Source organism: Haliotis cracherodii, unplaced genomic scaffold, assembly GCF_022045235.1.
Source record: "Haliotis cracherodii isolate W230 unplaced genomic scaffold, xgHalCrac1.p SCAF_8, whole genome shotgun sequence".
Taxonomy (NCBI): domain Eukaryota; kingdom Metazoa; phylum Mollusca; class Gastropoda; order Lepetellida; family Haliotidae; genus Haliotis; species Haliotis cracherodii.
The window spans coordinates 58,846,215-58,866,167 of NW_027266341.1; the positions used below are offsets into that span (position 1 = coordinate 58,846,215).

The 19,953-nt window shown below is 40.8% G+C and overlaps 1 protein-coding gene across 1 annotated transcript in view; it reads right to left on the reverse strand.

Annotated features, from left to right (window-relative positions):
• Nucleotides 1-18,751, reverse strand: part of LOC139450295 (uncharacterized) — a 69,376-nt gene extending 50,625 nt beyond the window's left edge. The window contains exons 1-13 of the mRNA XM_071231974.1: nt 18,700-18,751; nt 17,445-17,663; nt 15,749-15,845; nt 14,277-14,400; nt 12,925-12,976; nt 11,687-11,780; nt 10,696-10,945; nt 9,648-9,847; nt 7,966-8,140; nt 6,377-6,506; nt 5,088-5,167; nt 4,417-4,455; nt 2,907-3,014 (exon numbers count right to left, since the gene is read on the reverse strand). Of these exons, the coding sequence (XP_071088075.1) occupies nt 2,907-3,014; nt 4,417-4,455; nt 5,088-5,167; nt 6,377-6,506; nt 7,966-8,140; nt 9,648-9,847; nt 10,696-10,945; nt 11,687-11,780; nt 12,925-12,976; nt 14,277-14,400; nt 15,749-15,845; nt 17,445-17,635 (1,540 nt within the window). The 5' untranslated portion in view covers nt 17,636-17,663; nt 18,700-18,751. The remainder of the gene's footprint in view (nt 1-2,906; nt 3,015-4,416; nt 4,456-5,087; nt 5,168-6,376; nt 6,507-7,965; nt 8,141-9,647; nt 9,848-10,695; nt 10,946-11,686; nt 11,781-12,924; nt 12,977-14,276; nt 14,401-15,748; nt 15,846-17,444; nt 17,664-18,699) is intronic.
• Nucleotides 18,752-19,953: the final 1,202 nt, after the last annotated feature.

Genomic DNA, 19,953 nt, shown 5'->3' on the forward strand with positions numbered 1-19,953 from the left:
GGATTCGAACCCCTCAATCATAGGTTTCTGGCGTGCCCAAGGGACACAACTCTGCATAGTGAATCACTGCGCCTTAGACGACTTGGCCACACGTGATTTCAACTGTACTTCAGCTATTTCACAGACTGTCTGCTTAACGTGGGATGAAACCCAAACCTCGGCAGGTCGTAGACCACCTTGGTGAAATGTATGAGCATGACAATGGTGCTGACAGACCATAAACAATGTGAGTCTGGGATTCAAACCCATGATAACAACTGGGGCAAATAGGATTGAAACCACAACCAGCAGATCCTGGTAGCTAAGGGACACAACTCTGCCCACATTGAACAAGGAATATCAAGCTCCTTCCCAGCGCGTGACACCTTTGTTACACTCTCGGTAACATCGCTGCGACCAGTGTGGGCGCGGCCATTACAGGAATCTTTAAATTTGCCCTCTAACCCCATATGTAGTAATGTTTATACTTTTGTTTATGTCTTTGGGAATGACCTCATATTTCATTTTGAAAAGGTTTACGACTGACCATGTTTTCCAGATGAATTTACTTTGTTGTTTTAATAATCAGATTGGTTCGAGATTGCAGACTAACGGAAAATCAACCACTTCTCCCTTACATTCTTACTATATCAATAACATGATAGTTTTAATGAAATAGAAATTCAAATTGACAAACAAGGAAAGTAATTTATCAGCGGTAAGTGTATTCGGCGTCACAACAGTCGTCACTTGTTTGTAAACATAACGGTCATTCGGGTGCGAGTTCAACTCCAAGCATGGTTGGGGCCACCTATCACAGTGGGGAGTTTTGACTGGTGGCAGCGATAGTATAGAGAGCACCGGGAATGGACTATCGCTGTGAGGAGATTGAGAGAATATGTCAGTGTTACTGTTCATTAGAGACTTTTGGTTAGAATAGGTGCTAAAATATTAAGATTTAATTATAAAAATATTGTTTGTTAGTTCATGATGTTTAACATTCAAGTCAACAATCTACAGGTATATTCTAGCATCTTCAAATACTTGCTTAAAAAAAGGGTTGATAGTGTGAGCATGTATGCCACATGGGTAGAAAAGTACACTTTATCACACCTCCATGTCAGAATGATGAGATCTGATTGGTTCATTGTCTGATAACATTGTGACCAGCCAGTTCCTATTATAAAGTCATCTCACACAATAGTGAGTGAGTGAGTTGGGTTTAACACCGCTTTTAACAGTATTCCAGTTATATCGCGGCGTGTCAGCTTAATGTGGGAGGAAAGCCTGAAGTGATGCAGGTCTCAGACGTTTACCACTTCGATGAAACCCACAAGCACAGGTATGGTGCTGACAAACCTAGAAACATAATCGGGGCAAACCGGGATTTGAACCCACAATCATAGGTTTCTGGCGTGCCCAAGGGACGCAACTCTGCACAGCCAATCCCGTGCCCCCTTCTCACACAATAAGCACAGGGTACTTGCCCCAGAATCCCTCCAAGGGAATCCTGTCTGGATTTATTTCCAGATATAGGGCAGCAAAAGTAAATTGTTCCAAATTCACAGAGGATAGATTCTTTAGTCAAAATCCAGAAAACAGTTAGAATAAAATGTAAATTGTTACTGGGTAGTAGGAACTAGAAATTGAAATATATTTGTAAAAATATTTCCTTATACCAGTAAAAAAACTTTATCCAATTGAAAATAAAATATATGATAAAAGACTCACAAATATAACTCAACTGAGGGATCTTTTGAATTAGACCTATAATCGTGATAATGAGTAAATTATTTGACGATATATTGATATAGTGTTACTGATATATCTTTGTTTTCAGAACTGCAATGGCTATTTGAGTCAAGAAGCAATAAGAAATAGTATTATCCTGTAAGTAACAAATCAACACATGCATCAAAACACAAGAGATATTACATTCAATTTTACATTAAATGAAACCAGAGACCATATAATAGACTATTATATGGTCTCTGATGAAACAGACATATGACACGCATACTCGTTTATCCAGTGTGTGAAATCTCCATTCTATTATGATAAATACCCTTGGACTCTTAACACTATAGCTGAGGTTCAGACGTCACGTCATCAGCTCCCTCACTCTTCCTGCCTCTTCTGGACCATCTTCCCGAGGCAAGAGAGTTAACTGACTTAAAAAGTCCAGTTTCCACCCTTGCCGAAATAGGCTTGAATTCCTGGGCTCGATCGTAGTGCCACCAGTGGCTATTACGAGTTATGTCTCTTTTAAGCCTCTCCCATTGACCAATCAGATTCCACCTCTCGTATCACTTGCATTCGATTCAAACTAAATGGCGGCGCACAGTCAAGACGATCTGATCGATAATCAAGATCTATAACGGGTCTTACATTGCAAAGTGTATCAAATCACGTGAGCACCTTGCTTAAAATCATGAAAAGATTTGGAAAATATCTGTTAACAACGAGTTGGCGGTGCACATGCTTTGCAAATCCTGCAATCGATCGAAATCAGCATGACAGTTTACGAACCGGATTTCGATTTCGTTGCGCAATTTTGATTGGACTATACACAGACCTGATTATTTACAGACCGCCGTCATATAGCTGTAATATTGCTGAGTGCGGCGTAAACAACAAACCAACCAACCAACCAACCTTGGTATTAACAAAGGGGGTTTATTATACTAAAAAAAATTCAGGTTGCATAACCTTTTTGACTTGCTCAAAAGTCAAGTTGAACACTCGTGATATATCTCTTGTTTTAATCATGTAATAATATTGGGCGTCTATTTTTTTTTAGCTTTGTCTTTTAATCCAGACTCAAAATGGTGGCAAATAGGCCCAGACTCCCGGGTATAGAATGGAGATATGATACACTGGATAATCGGGAATGTATCACATGTGATAGAGAAAGATATGAAGTATACCAGGGTCATCTGCGGCTAGAATGACATCAATGTCAGGAGTCGGAACAGAGGATGAAGTCTCGTCGCCAGTTTGAGGAGTTACCTCCCTTGTGTTATCAGCATCTTCATCTAGGGTTACGCAGCACAATAAAACACACAGAGACAAGCAACTGAGGAACATCTAGCTATAGGAAAGAGGTGAAATAAACAACCTACTAATAACTACATCAATTAAAAGTGAAATATTTCTATAATCAAATAAAAAAAATCAAACTAAACTCAAATGGGTATGACAAGCTGGATTATGCAAGTCCTATTCTGGAAAGCTATCTATGGTATTATATCATTTAGAAAATGAATGATTTTACAAAATATTGTTTCATGCAATAGTTAACAATATCACAATGTTGACCTGTAAAATCCCCTCGTCTGGTCATGGGGTGAGGTAAATTGGGTTTAACATCGCGTTCCAAGATTATTGCACTTATATAGCGTGTGTGGCTGCTTGTACTTGTCCGGACTGATGCCGATTTTATAGTGCTCGCCCACTGAGATACCATGCCGCAGTTTAACTTGAACACCCTACTCTGACACAGTTTACTGACTCCGGGGCGACCGGACCTTGTTTTAGCCCCTACAGCCAAACGCCAGACAGGGTAACAACAAGTACCATCCTTTAACATGTTTTGGTATGTCGAGGCCTGGGATTGAAGCTGTCGGGCGGAAGCTTTACACTAGACCGATGGCGGTCTAATCTAGCCTCACTGACAGCTGATCTCTCCTGGGGTCAGTTATCCAAGCATCGGTACTACCCACTGTCCATTTTAGTCAGTTCAAACAGGAAACTCTGGGAACCTATGCTACCTAGAACTCTATGAGGGACTATCAGGAAATGATAATTAATCTATTTATTCTACACTGATACAATGAGTTCCCATCTATATATCTATATTAGATCATGGTAACTCCTATACTTTATAGGCTTACAGTGGTGTTAGCACTAAGATTGCTTTGTGCAAGTGGGACTAGATGTTTTTCATTGGGGTAGGCAACTAGGTCTGGAGATTTCTTATCAAGTTCTTTTTCACTTTTAATAAATCCAACTCTGTTTCTTTAAAGATTTGGACAGTGTAACAACTTTTAATTCGAAATTCACACAAATTGTACAAAACTTGACACCTCTCATGAGCCAATTGTGTTTTTGGATGACGCTCCTCAGAATCTCTCCAGCCCTTCCATCCCAGTATAAATGACTATCACCTAATGTCAGACTTATGGGGTCTACAGTGGTACCATCTGGCAATACCACAAAGACTATTTCTAGACTCATTCACGATACTGACTCACTCAAAAGTGCTTCTGTGAAAAAAAAAAACCACGTAAATGACAAATATTAAAATAGAAACAGATCGTATTCCACAACAGTGAATGACATGGAAGTGCAGATAGAAAAATGTTCTCAAATTTATAGACAAGGCAGACATTTCAGATCCAGCAAGAAAGATTGAACAAAACGTAAGTTTCAACTGACCTCGATGACCATCCGGGCTGTCACTTGCTTCATTCACAGCTGCAATAAATAGTTAGAGTTATAATACCAGTTGTGACTCAAGTGATGAAGGTCTTTGACATTAACCACTTTGAAAACCCGATCAGCATGGTATGGTCCTGAGAAAACAAGGATGAAATTCAGGGCAAAATCTGGGAATCGTCCCTGATTAGAAGATCCTGGCATGCCTAAGGGATGCAACTCTGCACAGCGTTTTGTGGCACCTTGGGCCACTGAGCTACTGGCGCCCCACTCCCAAATGATGTCACTTTGGAATGTAGATTTATTATCAAATATCAATATAACCAATATCAATCAATGGATGAAATGAACATGACACAGTGAAATCATTTCTAAAACCATTCGTTCTCTCTAGCCTAAAACCACAAGACTAAAAATTTTCTCTCTCCCATAAACATGCTACAGCTCTATTGAATACCTGATTTACAAAGCCATCTTAGCAATGTGACTTTTAACTCCCATAGTTTACCACAGACAGTCCGAGCACTAAGATCCCTTTGTGAAACAGGTCCAAGGGTCCACTTCCACAAATCGATCTTAGCACTACTATCTGTGGTGTTAGCACTAAGTATGGGAGTTGCGATCATCTTAGCGCTAAGATTGCCAGAATCAGGGCCCTGGTCAGTAGGTACCTATATCACTTAGTACAGCACTGGCCCGGGACATGACCCTGTCCATGATCTCCTGGATCCTCCGGTCAGCATCCGACACGCTGAAATTACAGCAGAAAACTGCATAAGTAGGATTAACATCTCTGGATGAACAATCTCCCACAAGCCAGAGAGGGAGCTGGGCTTAACACTGCTTGAACAGTAGTCAGTTATATCATGGCCACTTAAACTAGAGAGTTTTACCACTTTGTTGAAACCTACATTCAAATCAACCCTTTATATCAGTGCGATACGCATCAGGTGACCTTACTATTCAGCCAATCAGAGTAGAGAATTCTAAATACTTGGTACAAGTGAGAGAAGCATTCAAACCAGTACATTTGATTTCTGTATCTCCGAAATGAAGAAACCGTCAAGGTCCGAATGTCATTTCTGAGAGCCATGGCATCTACACCCAAAAGGGAGAGTACCCTCGAAGGAATATTTGAGTTCTGTGCTGTTATGCTATTGTTAAAACTGAAATTTCTGATTCAAGATGATAAGGAAAAAAAGCTAAAGTAATTAGACAGTGGATCTGATCAGCTCTGGAATTCAAACAATCCTTCATTTAGATTGGGCAGTTAAAGTTCACTCAGTGTTCACCGGACACGACCTTCTATGGAGGGGTGGCCAGATGTTCATGCAGAGAGGTATCGTATGGGAGTTATAGATCTGAATTTAATTGAACTCAAAAGCATGGGTATGGTGCCATCAGGAAAAGGATCTTAATCTGGACTCAAACCCTGCCCATCTGATCCTGTCAAAGAACCAAACTCTGCACAGCAAAGTTATACACCTTTGATAACCTGCCCTCCATTCAGTACATACCGTATTCAACATATTAAATGCCCTTCTCATGTGCCCCATAAGCAAATTCTAAACCAATCCTTATAAGCATCCCAAAATGTGACAAAAAATTTACATGACACTTCATATTTAAAACCATTTTTCACAGAAAACAGCAGAGCAAAAGGGAGATATAACTGCCAAGTGGCTAGAAAGTTTTCAGTTTGATCGATGTTTGAAATAAGTTTCGTTTACTACTGCTCGATATCTGAAAACAAAATTTAACTCATTGTGTAAGATTTTAAAGGGCACCCCTCTTTGTCAATTTTCTGGGGTGCTCTTTACTGTATACATGTATATGGTATGTGAGATTCCCCTAAACTGGTATTAATGATGTAGTCGACTATCACTCAGATAACAGGCATATAGCATTCTGCACAAGCGTGGTTCACACTACAGAGAGACAAGTCCTGCGTCCAACTCACATCCCCGTCCTGGACTGGTCTCTGAGGGAGGAGATGATCTCATCGACTGACCGCTCCGACCGTGGCCTGGACGTTGCCCCACTCTCCTCCTCTGGATCTCTCGCTGACAGCTTCCCTTTGACCTTCTCACCTGTAACACAGCCACAGTCTTATCTCACTGTCACATCCAACATCACATCTCAGTGTCACACCTCATCTTCAATCTCATCATCACATCTCACTGTCACATCTCATTGTCACATCCATCATCACATCTCAGTGTCACATCTCATTGTCACATCCATCATCACATCTCAGTGTCACATCTCATCTTCAATCTCATCATCACATCTCACTGTCACATCTCAGCAACACATGTCACTGTCACATCTCATCTTCACATCTCAGTGTCACATCTCATCGTCACATCTCAGCAACACATCTCAGTGTCACATCTCATCTTCAATCTCATCATCACATCTCACTGTCACATCTCAGCAACACATGTCACTGTCACATCTCATCTTCACATCTCAGTGTCACATCTCATCGTCACATCTCAGCAACACATCTCAGTGTCACAACTCATCGTCACACCGCAGAATCACATCTCAGCAACACATCTCAGTGTCACATCTCAGCAACACATCTCAGTGTCACATCTCATCTTCACACCTCGGCATCACATCTCATTGTGACATCTCAGCATCACATCTCATCATCACACCACAGTGTCACATATCAGTGTCACACCTGTGTCACACCTCAGTGTCACATCTCGTCACATCTCAGTGTCATTCCTCAGTGTCACACCTGTGTCACATCTCATCGTCACAACTCATCGTCACACCGCAGCATCACATCTAAGCAACACATCTCAGTGTCACATCTCAGCAACACATCTCAGTGTCACATCTCAGCAACACATCTCAGTGTCACATCTAAGCAACACATCTCAGTGTCACATCTCAGCAACACATCTCAGTGTCACATCTCATCTTCACACCTCGGCATCACATCTCAGTGTCACAACTCATCATCACACCACAGTGTCACACCTGTGTCACGCCTCAGTATCACATCTTATCTTCACATCTCAGTGTCACAACTCATCATCACACCACAGTGTCACACCTGTGTCACGCCTCAGTATCACATCTTATCTTCACATCTCAGTGTCACACCTCATCATCACACCTCATCATCACACCACAGTGTCACATCACATCTTCACATCTCAGTGTCACACCTGTGTCACACCTCACTGTCACACCTCAGTGTCACACCTCAGTATCACATCTCAGTGTCACACCTCATCATCACACCACAGTGTCACATCACATCTTCACATCTCAGTGTCACACCTGTGTCACACCTCACTGTCACACCTGTGTCACACCTCACTGTCAAACCTGTGTCACACCACAGTGTCACATCACATCTTCACATCTCAGTGTCACACCTGTGTCACACCTCATCGTCACACCTGAGTGTCACAACTCAGCATCACATCTCAGTGTCGACCCTCATCGTACAATTCCTGGTAAAACAAAACAAAGATACCTATTCACACCTGATCACCAGGAAAACACTACAAGCAAGAAGCTGACCTTTCCCTGCACTCTTGCGTGTCTCCTTCTTGATGCTGTTGCTGCGTGATCTCCGCGGAGTGGGGGTTCCTTGCTTCTTCCTGTCTGCTGACTTCAGATGCTGCTTGTACAGGGGGTCTGAGTCTGGGCTGCTGATCTTCTTGGCCTCATCCAGGAGCGCTCGGACAGACTTCACCTGCAAGGATGACATTAGTACAGATACCGCATTACCTTGAGGTGGGCTAGAGTACTTAAAGTGTTAACTTGTTGTGACAAAGGTGGCGAGGTGAGGTGAAATGGGGTTTAACGTCGCGTCCACGATTATTGCACTTATATAGTGACGTGCATGTACGTGTGTGTGTTTGTGTGGCTGCTTGTACTAGTCCAGACTGAAGCCGATTTATAGTGCTAGCCCACTGAGATACCATGCTGCAGTTTAACATGAATACCCCACTCAGACACAGTATACGGACTCCGAGCCGACCAGTCCTTGTTTTAGCCCCTTAATGCCGAACCCCAAACAGGGTAACAACAAGTACCATCTTTTAACGTCTTTTGGTATGACGCGGCCTGGGGATCGAACCCTGGACCTTCCACTCTCCGGGCGGATGCTCTACCACTAGACCACGGAGGCGGTTGTTGTGACAAAGGTTAATACATTACCTCTGGTGTAATATTGCAGGGATAGTCACACTTACATCAGGAGACAATGTTGGTAAGAGTGAGTGAGTTAAAATTTAACGTCACAACATGAATATTTCAGCCATAAAAAGGCGAGAACATGTTGATATATACACAAGTGAGTCATGAATACAAAGTTATATTTAAAAACAAATTTGCGAAACATATATAACATTATTATTAATACAGTCTAAAACATGGCCATAGGCCACCAGTAACCAAAGCTATGCTACCTCGCTGGGGATCATGGGGACTTATGGTGCTTCAGCTTCCTGCACGATACCCCATAGGATTGATAACTGTGAGCAAGTGGGTAGGTGAGCGAGTGAGTCATTCTGTCTTATTTTTCATTGCGATTGTTTGTCTGTTTTATTCGGCCGCAGTCAGCAATATTCCAGCTATATCACAGCAACCTGTAAATAATTGAGTCTTGGACAAACCGGTGGTTGATATCATGAGCAATGCCCCCCCACCATGCAATCAACAAGTCAGCGAGCCGGATCACACAAGCCAATAATTTCTTGTAGCTCATGACAAGCAATAGACCGCTTATATCACAAACTGAGTTCACTATTTGGTGTGATAATGTGTGAAACATGCTATTTCTTCAATTGCGTTTATTGTTTGTGTTTCAGTACTCATCTCACTTGTTTTGTTGTGAGACTTTTCTTTGTTTAAAATATTTGCCGATCTTTGTATAAAATAATAAGGCACTTTGTTCCTTTTGGTGGTTGCGTGAGCTCAAATCAATAATAACCTGCGATATGTCCAACTCTAACAGTGACACTAGTTTACGAGTTGTCATGGAAGATGAACTGGTGATTTCTGAAGGAGAAGTACAAGTGAATCCCTACATGTTTGAAACTGTTGATCACCAATAGTTACGAGGATAACCAGGATCATCCCCATCTTCAAAGTTAAATTAAAACATCCAGATTCAGAAAAAGAACAAAAATCCGAACACTGACCAGCAGTGATCTGTTGATTCCATATGCTATATAAATATATAGTAGACAACCTACACTAGAAGCCCTGCTCTTGAGTTCAGCCTCCGATACACCGACGGCTGTCTCTACATTCTCCATGTCTGTGTCCATGTCCTCGATGGCCTTGTCGTACTTGCTGTAAACCGTGTCATCGGGGAGGCTGATGGGGGCACTGCGCAGGGAGGACGGGATGCTGCGAGCACTCTTCTGTCGACTTGGCTCAGTATCCTCTCCAACTAGCATGTGGGAACACATAACGCGTACATTGCTATGATAATCATGAGGAAGTTACATTCATCAAATTAGTGGAACTTCAAAATTGGAAATGAACATAAATATCCCAGTCATCTAAGATCATGGATTCGAATTCCACATTTGCCCTGATTAGGTTTCTAGGTTTGTCAGCACCTTGCCCGTGCTCGTGGGTATCACCAAGGTGGTAAATGTCTTAACACCTGCATCACTTCGGGCTTTCCACCCACATCAAGCTGGCACATCAAAATATCACTTTGCCAGTGAAGCAAACATAAAATCTAAACTTTGCAATTTGAAATTCTTTTTGACAATGCCCCACATAGATATTTCCCCACACAACATGGGAGGGAAATGTCTCGACCCCACATCAACCATCAGCTTCAGCCAATGTAGACCACTGTAAAGTAAACCACCTCACAGATACACATTTATACCAATTAGTGGTACATACCATTCATCACAGTGGGAGTGAGTGAATTAAGCATGTTAAGTAGGATTACACTTTGAAATCCTTGTGGGCTTCTCAGTACTCGGTTTCAGATTGGTTCATATTTTGGATGTTGACTGATATTTACCCAAAATGTCCTACGGCCCCTTTTTTCAATCACATTGTTTAAGAACTATTTTTTCCAAAATCATAGGTTTGGTGGGACAATAATGTTTATAAGCAATTTCTAAAACAAACTCCTGGTTGGACAAAAAGGAAAAATATTTTGGAGGAATGACAAACTGAAGGGTTCCTACATTTTATATACATGAAATCTACTTGAAATGAGACAGTGCTCAAAATATTAATATTAATAATGTCTCTAGCAATATCCATCTGTACCTGGGCTGATGACATTCCTACGAGAACACCTCTTGCGTTTGTTCAGGTAGGATGGTCGAGGTGGCGGCTTCTGCCTCTCACTGAACATGACATTTTGTATTGTGCCAGTCTGAGACAAAATGGCAGGCTTCTTCTTCGTCTCAGCATCCGCCTTGGCATCCTCCTCTAGACGATAGATCTTGTCATTCAGGACGATGCGAGGGATGTCCGTCGAGGGTGGAGGGGGCGTGGCAGGGGTAGCTTGGTTTGCCTGGAGAGGAAAATGTTTAAGAAATTTATCAACATTGTGTGTCTGTGTGTGTGTCTGTGTATGCTTGTAATAGTACGAACTAATGCCGATTGCATAATGCTAGCCCACTGAGATACCATGCCGACATTTAACATGAATACCCCACTCAGACACAGTATACTGACTCAGAGCCGACCAGTCCTTGTTTTAGCCGCATAAAGCCGAGCGCCAGGCAGGGTAACCATCTTTAAGCGTCTTTTGCTTTAGACGCGGACAGGGACCCAACCCCGAACCTTCCACACTCCGGGCAGACATTCTTCCACTAGACCATGGAGGCGGTAACTTACATTTTAGACAAAATGACTTGGGCTGTAGGCACGATTCATCCCTGTGACATATCTAAGTTGACAGTTATACAAAGTGAGATGTAATCTACTGATGAACAAACTATTAAAATCACATCCTGAATGCATGGATTTGCATAATCTGTGCAGTCTATAACAATAGTAGGGGTGGAAAGTTGCTTGTGGCCTTCAGTGCATGTATAAAGTCGGCGTGGTGCATTGATGAATACACGTACAGCATGATCTCCAAGTGCTCCGAATGACACGCCACCGTTATCCCCAGTCCTGAATCACAATCAACTCTCGTCCCCTGTTCAATCGGAATGGATTCTTCCATTGCACACTGAACTCTTCCAAATCGATGTGTTCACACAGTATATTTTAAAGTTTAGTTAGTAGTAGGATTGAATGAACTTACTTGCTCCATTTCTAACAGAGTTATCTCCCCTTGCAAGACACTAGCAACAGCTGGGGCGCCTTTCAACAGTACTTTCAGATCAGCCAAGTTGGCACTGTGAAAGACAATTGATATACAAAGATTTAGAAAGGAGAAAATAATATTTCTTTTTCAGGCATTTAAAATTCCAAACCATTCAGTCAGGCACAAAATAATCAGAGACTGTTGCAGCCTGTAGCAAAGACTTTTGAGTCACACAACCCAAAGCTGTCTCTTGGCTTCAGTTTCAGTATATTTTAGTGTTATTATATGGACAATTATTAGCTGAGTTTCCTAGACTGAAAACAGAATGTTCTTAGAGTCAGACTTGTGGCTAAAGTCTCACACTGCTCTGTTGTTCATGTTCATGTTCTGTTGCCAATGATGTGAAGGATGACATCCTAAGAAGGTATTATTACACAAGGAGTGAGTGAGTGAGTTCGGTTTAATGCTGCTTAGTGTCAGCTTAAAGAGGGAGGTGAAATGAGGATTAATGTCGTGTTCAGGATTATTGCATTTATACAGTGACTTGTGTGTGTGTTTGTGTGGCTGCTTGTACAAGTCCAGACTAATTCCGATTTTCTAGTGCTAGCCCACTGAGATACCATGCTGCAGTTTAACATGAATACCCCACAGTATACTGATTCCGAGCCGATCAGTCCTTGTCTTAGCCCTTTATGTTGAGCGCCAGTCAGGGTAACAACAAGTACCATCTTTAACGTGTTTTTGGTATGACATGGCTAGGGATTGGACCCCGGATCTTCCGCTCTCTGAGCAGATACTCTACCATTTGACCACAGAGACAGTCCTTAAGAGGGAGGAAAGCCCAAAGTGATACAGGTCTCAGATGTTTACCACTCTGGTGAAACCCATGAGCACAGGTATGGAGCTGACAAACCGAGAGACATAATGAGGGCGAACTGGATTTCGAACCCACAATCATAGGAGGGCGCTTTAGATGTCTCGGCCCAAAATGCACCCTTTACAATAGGAAGTTAATCTGTATGATATACTTGTGTGACAAGAGGATTACATTACATAATGATTTGCCTTACTATGAAGAAGGAACAAAAGTCTCTAAAACTGCTAAATGTTCTTAATATAGAATAATTTACATCTGAAACATCAACTGTGACCAAATGTATTATTAAAAATGAAACATTCAATTGAATCGAAATATCCCGAAATGCTTATTATGCCTGTGTCTTAATTCCAAATACCTTGCTCTTGTTGGTACAACTCCCACTGACGACACATGGGCCTTTTTCAAATCTGAAGAAAATCATGACATGCATTGTAAAATCACATCCATCAGTGAATGTCTGTTTGCTTGTTCAACTAAGTCAGTGAATCTGACCACTCGATCCCATTAGTTGCCTCTTATGACAAACATGGGTTTCTGAAGATGAATTCTAACCCAGATCCCACAGCGGGAGACAAGCATGGGTTGCTGAAGATGACTTCTAACCTGGATCTTCACAGGGGGAGACAAGCATGGGTTGCTGAAGATGACTTCTAACCTGGATCTTCACAAGGGGAGGCAAGCATGGGTTGCTGAAGATGAATTCTAACCCTGATCTTCACGGGTTTCATCATTGAATGAGTGGCTTAATGGATTTTACACTGTAGTAAGTACTGTCACACCAATAGCATGCAGTCACATATAAAGAAATGAAATCTGGGCCACCAATTACTTACATACTAGTGAGGGTGAGTGAGTGAGTGAGTATGGTTTTACGCCCAATTAAACAATACTCCAGCAATATCACAGCAAGGGGCACCAGAAATAGTCTTCAGACATTGTACCCATGTGGGAAATCGAACCCTGGCCTTCAGTGTGACAAACAAATGCTTTAACCAACCACTCTGCTACCCCACCGCCCCATACCAGGGGGAACATGGTGAGTCCCCTGTCTGGATTCTGAGTTAGAATAGGTCACCAACAACCTCTGCTTGAAGGGGAAGAAATGGATCCGGTGGTCAGACTCGTGACTTGGTTGATTGCTGTCATCATACCCAGTGGTGTGGGACATTGCCCATAATATCAATCACTGGTTTGTCTGGTCCAAACATGATTATTTACAGGCAGTGTAATATTGCTGAGTGTGGCATTAAAGAACAAACAACCAGTGAATTAATTCTGTAACTTTCGACATGAACATATCCTTGACAGTTAATCCATAATTCTGAATGAGTAATTCTACATATTTAAAAAAAACACAGTCTATTTTCTTCAGTTAGTCTGTTGTTGGAATGACACAAAAAATCACCTGTGACAGCAAAATCATTGGATAAAGTCACAGTTATGTTTATATTACAATAAAGTGATATGCTATGTCAATACTCAGGGGTGAGTGAGTATTATTTTACACCACTTTTAGCAATATTCCAGCAATATCATGGTGGGGGACACCAGAAATGGGCTTCACACATTGTACCCTTGTGGGGAATTGAAACCTTGATCTTCGGTGTGATAAGTGAATGCTTTAACCGTTAGGCGACCCCACCGCCCAAATAAGGGCACTAAGGGCACAAATCCTGAACAATAAAATAATCGTCCTCGTTGGCTCACCTGTTGTAGTGACAGTGTGCTCCCTGGCATAGGGGAATTTTCGCATCTTGTCTGGGGCGTCGGGGCGGCGATGCTTATCCAGGGGGTTGTAGGGGGGGATGTTGGGAATCAGCTGGAAGTGGTCCTGAGATAACAAACAAACACATATTGTAGTCCAGTCGGAAGACATGGTGAAGGGTCATGGCTAGCCGAAATCAAGAGTAATTCTGCAAGTCCTTATTCTGCATATTCCAAAAGGCAGCCATTAGCCTTGCTTACCAATAACTCAGAGTGTGGATGTAGTTTGCTTGTTGGTTAACGCGGCACTCAGCAATATTCCAGCGATATGAAGGCACTCTGTAAATGATCAAGTCTGGACCAGACAATCCAGTGTTTAACATCATGAGCATCGATCTATGCAATTGGGATATGATGACATGCATCAACCAAGTCAGCGAGCCTGACCACCTGATCCCATTAATTGCCTCTTACGACAAGCATAGTCGTCTCTTACGGCAAGCATGGGTTGCTGAAGACTTGTTCCAAACCGTATCTTCACAGTTCTATGGATGTAAACCTATGATGCATGATAATTAGTCCCTAGCAACCTGCGCTGGTCGTAAGAGACGACTTAATGGATAGGGTGGTTGGACTCGGTGAGGGTGTGTCAACATGGTCAATGTCAACAGCATAGATTGTTGCTCACAACATCAATCACTGGATCATCTGACCCAGTCTTGATTGTTGCTGACGAATTCTGCATGTGCATACTTCTCCAACTCACACGCTACATGCACACCTGACCATCCCCGCATCAGTTACACTAGCCTGTCAGCTCTAGAAAGAGAATGATGTGGCATGGGGTGTCAGGTGATCAAACTGCTTAGACCACAGTACACAGGATTCTAGCGCGGGCCCATTTGTTTGGGTGGTGACTATGGTGATGCGGGGGGTGTTCGGGTGAAAGGTTTTTAGAAGATGGAAACTGTTTTAGGATGTTGCTACAAAAGAATCGAAGGAAGAAATGCATATGATATGTTTAAAAATAATTAATTTACTGTAGCCTCATTGAATAGAGATACACTGGACAGCTGGCAGTGGATCAACTCACTCCAATATATGACCGAGCACATGCAGCATATCATTAATTCTAATTTGACATCGTGACTCTTTTCAAAGTTAGAACTAATGGTTCTGGTTTGTTGTTTAACGCCGCACTCAGCAATATTCCAGCTATATGACAGCGGTCTGTAAATAATCGAGTCTGGACCAGACAATCCAGTGATTAATATCATGAGCATCAATCCACGCAATTGGGTGTGATGACGTAAATTAACCAAGTCAGCGAGCCTGACCACCCGACCCCGTTAGTCGCCTTTTACGACAAGCATAGTCGACTTTCACGGCAAGCATGGGTTGCTGAAGGCCTATTCTACCCCGGAATCGATAGAACTAATGTCCCAAGTTGTGTTGATATAATAATGTTGATATACCTTAGTATATGAAGTTGGCTGAAGATCATCGTGAAACACTGGAACAGTTTTCTTCTTGTCGCGAACTTTCTGTGGCTTGAATTCAGGTTGAAGTTTCCTGCAATAAAGATCCACACCATCAGATCATGTGGATTGTTTACTGATTTAAATAAAAGACCAGTTAGTTGGCATACAGGTGACAATACACAATACATGTATTACTGCAAACCACATAGAATGAGTAAGCTTAAACATCATGAATGATATTAATCTCATGATCTTATTGTTATTAAAATCATATGGGAATGTTTATATTCATCTTCAATGTAAAACTAAGAGATTAATAAGAATGTCTTGTGGTAGTAAACATTGAGGTGAGGGCTTAACGTCGCGTCCAAGATTATTGCACTTATATAGCGACGTGTGTGTGTGTGTGTGTGTGTGTGTGTGTGACTGATTGTACTAGTCCGGACTGATGCCGATTTATAGTGCTAGCTCACTGAGATACCATGCAGCAGTTTAACACGAATACCCCACTCAGACACAGTATACTGACTCCGAGCCGACCAGTCCTTGTTTTAGCCCTTTAATGCCGAGCGCCAGACAGGGTAACAACAAGTACCATCTTTTAACGTCTTTTGGTATGATGCGGCCGGGGATTGAACCCCTGACCTTCCGCTCTCCGGGCGGATGCTCTACCTCTAGACCACAGAGGCGGTACAGTAAACATTGAAAAGTAAGGGATAAAATCAAAGTGTTCTTGTCATCCTAATATCAAAAGGGTAAGGTGAAATCGATCATTGCACTTATATAGCGACATGTATGTGGCTGCTTGTACTAGTCTTAACTACTGCCAGTTATATCCTGCTATCCAACTGAATACCAGGCAGGGTAACAACAAGTACCAATTTTAACATCTTTTAATATGATGCGACCAGAGCCCAAAACATAGACCTTCCACTCTCCAGGCAGATGCTCTATTCACTAGAACACAGAGGCAGTCACCATGGTCACTTGTATAAGAAATATTTAACCTATCCATATGATACCTTCAGCATCAATAGTAATCATGTCTGATTATCTTTCATTAAAGAAACGTACAGTTAAACTGTCATTTTGACTATGTTTGCAGCGGTAGAAACTTACAGTTTTAGTCCACTAGTATTTTGTAATGATAACATATAGCAAAACCCTTAAAAATGGCAAATTTCTACTAGTCCTCATGATACCTTAACTATTGGGCAGTTTGGCAAGGACTACAGGACTAGTGCCAATTTCTACCGCTGTGTTTGTTCTCTTCTGCTTGCTTCAACCAAAACATAACCTTAATGGAATGAAGAATAGCCATTTAAAAAAAAAACAGTAACCCCCAAAATTGTGTACATTATACACAAGAAAAAATAGTTGTTCAAAGCAGTTATACATTTAGTAATTGCTTATTATATCATAAATCATAATATATATTTTAGTTTTCTTCTGCATATCTGTAACCAAACCATAACCTAAAGGGAAGGACAGCCATTTTTCCAAAACCAGTAACCCCCCAAATTGGTGCACATTACACACAAGAAAATATGGTATTAAGCTCAATGCAGTTATACAATTACTCATGGCTTCTTATGTCCTAAATCATTTATTATAATTTTTCTTCTGCATGTATCTGTAAAGTAAATAATTAATTTGCTTGGTCAAAAATGAAGTCTTTTCTTAAACCTACTTTGCAGTTATCTGATCATCAGTGAGAGGTGCAAGCCTCACAGCCTCCTTTCTGCCGGAGATTTCTGCTAATGACCTGAGGGCAACATCATCCAGTTCCTTTTGCAATGTGAGTTCAACACGCCTGTTTGCACCAACTCGAAATGAGCCCCGCCCATCAGGCAGGGTTGGGTAGAGGTCTCTTCCAGCCATAGCTCACACAAATGGTCCAGGTGAATATCTGAAAAAACATATAATGAAAACAGGTTTTACAGTTACACAGGAGTCGGAAGTCAGTTGTTCTATTTTGCTGTGACAAATGACAACTGCTGGTCTTGGGCAGATTTAAACTAATTCACAGCATGTTCTTAAACTTTAGGTATTCAGTAAAGTGCCCACTGATCCTTCTTTCGATTTTGCAATATTCTCATTCGAATACCATTTTCAGAAGAAAAACAAATGTTTTGCATGACAGACATTTATTTGAAAAATACTTTTCGTGGGTACAAGACATTAAGAACATTTTGTGTGAAATTATCAATGATGTCATTGAATAAAATTCAACTGAAGAAAGAAAAGAGGTTATAGTTTTGAACTTTCCAGTTTTATGTCCTTACCATGTTACTTCTCAATTTCTAATTGTTAAAAGAGTCAAATAGGCTGAAATGTCATCAATAATCTAACATGGAATAGTATTTGTATTAAATGACCATTGAGATCAATAAAAGCTTGAATTACCTTCAACCATAATTCATAATAATATTGATTATTTTATTTGAACATTTCCAATATTTCTTATGTAGTCTTATGTTGATGATTAATTATATAATTTCATCATGTTAATGAATCATGATGTTTTCTACTTTATCACGACAACATTAAACTAGCCATCCTTTATTCGTAAGGGTCTTTGTAAAATTGTGTCAGTTTAACATTAAATAAAAACAAAATTACGAGCTAAACAGTTACTTTACGAACCATTAGCTAGCTATGAACTCACATTTTCGGTTTGTGATTGGTGTTAAAACAAGCATGTGTACTAGCATATACATTTCTCGACAGTTCTTAAAGCATTGGTTTCTTGTGGTGAGCATATAGTTGAATCTAATGTGATAAGGAAAACCTGTGCATGTTAACTAGCGACAAGTTCGAGATTTTCCCATTCGGTACGGGGTGATTTTACACGTGATGCAAAACACATTTCAACACATATCATGAGTACGGTGATCCATATGGACAAAATATTAAATTGTCAGTGGAAGTAAACAAGTAGTTACTATGATAATTGGTAAATGTCCTTTTCATACATCTTAGTCAAGCGTTTCAGCAGCCATATTGTTTACAGGTTGACAAGCACGAACTCACGCGAGATTTCCTGAAACCGAACAGCGATCCTCTTATTTTCTAGACGACTTCTTGTGGAATCTTTTGTTTAAATTAAAAAATATATATATTGTTAGTGATAATTATTATTATATACGTTTCTGTCAAAAAATGCCTAATGTGACTGGGCTACCGTCTATTATATGTATGTGGCGCATAGTCTGTCTACGCGCAATTACAGTGGAACTAGTTTAAATCGAATAACATATTAACCATGAGACAATTTCGGATCCTTTACAATCGTTAAACGAACACGACAGGGGAGATAATTCAAGCAAACAGGTGCTCGAGAAGCGAAGGTAAAATCAAAACCGTAGCTATTAGAATTAATGTAATGAGCACAATTGCATTTGTTAAGAAAGATATTCTATTCAACTGATGGAACGGTACTCATGCGTCCATATGTTCATAAGCTCTGTTAACATGAATCTATTTGTTTTATTAAAACAAGAAAATTACCTTTTTCCTGGAACATATTCACTTCGACGAAGAAAGTAATTCAGGCAATTTTGAACATACACGTGCATTATAAGCATTTCTGGTTCGCGTTAGAACCCGTATGTTTGGTATTATTGTTTACTTTAAGGAATAATATGCTGATCAGTCTGAATGACTAGGCTGAAATGAAAACTAACTTTGAGTCTCTCACTATTTTTTATCTTATTTGACAAAAAGATAATGGATTGGATCAGTCATTGTTGAAATGTTAAGTGAATTATAGATTTGTATTAGTTGTACAATTTTATTTTGTCAAATCAAAGAGAGAGTGATGGTCAAAAATTATTTAAACCAATTTTTATTGGTACCATATGCATATTATTTTCGTGGTAAAAATTACAGAAAGAGTTGACACTGAAGTGAATATTTCAAATTGTGTCGGATACATGGGTCACCTACGAGACTCAAAGTAACATTCTATTTCACAATACAAGCTCAGACATAACGGTGTCCATGTTAAATTAACTAAATTTTTGATGAGAGAACAGGAGAAACGTTTAGGACCCCACGAAACTGTAAAGGGCTATTTTCTTTCCAGCACGGATAAACTGGTTCCACTGTTGGTTTGCGTAGCAGGCTTGGCGCTGTTTTACTTGTTTAGGTTATATAGTACAGTCTATGTGTGAAATTTTCACTTAGACAGTTTATCA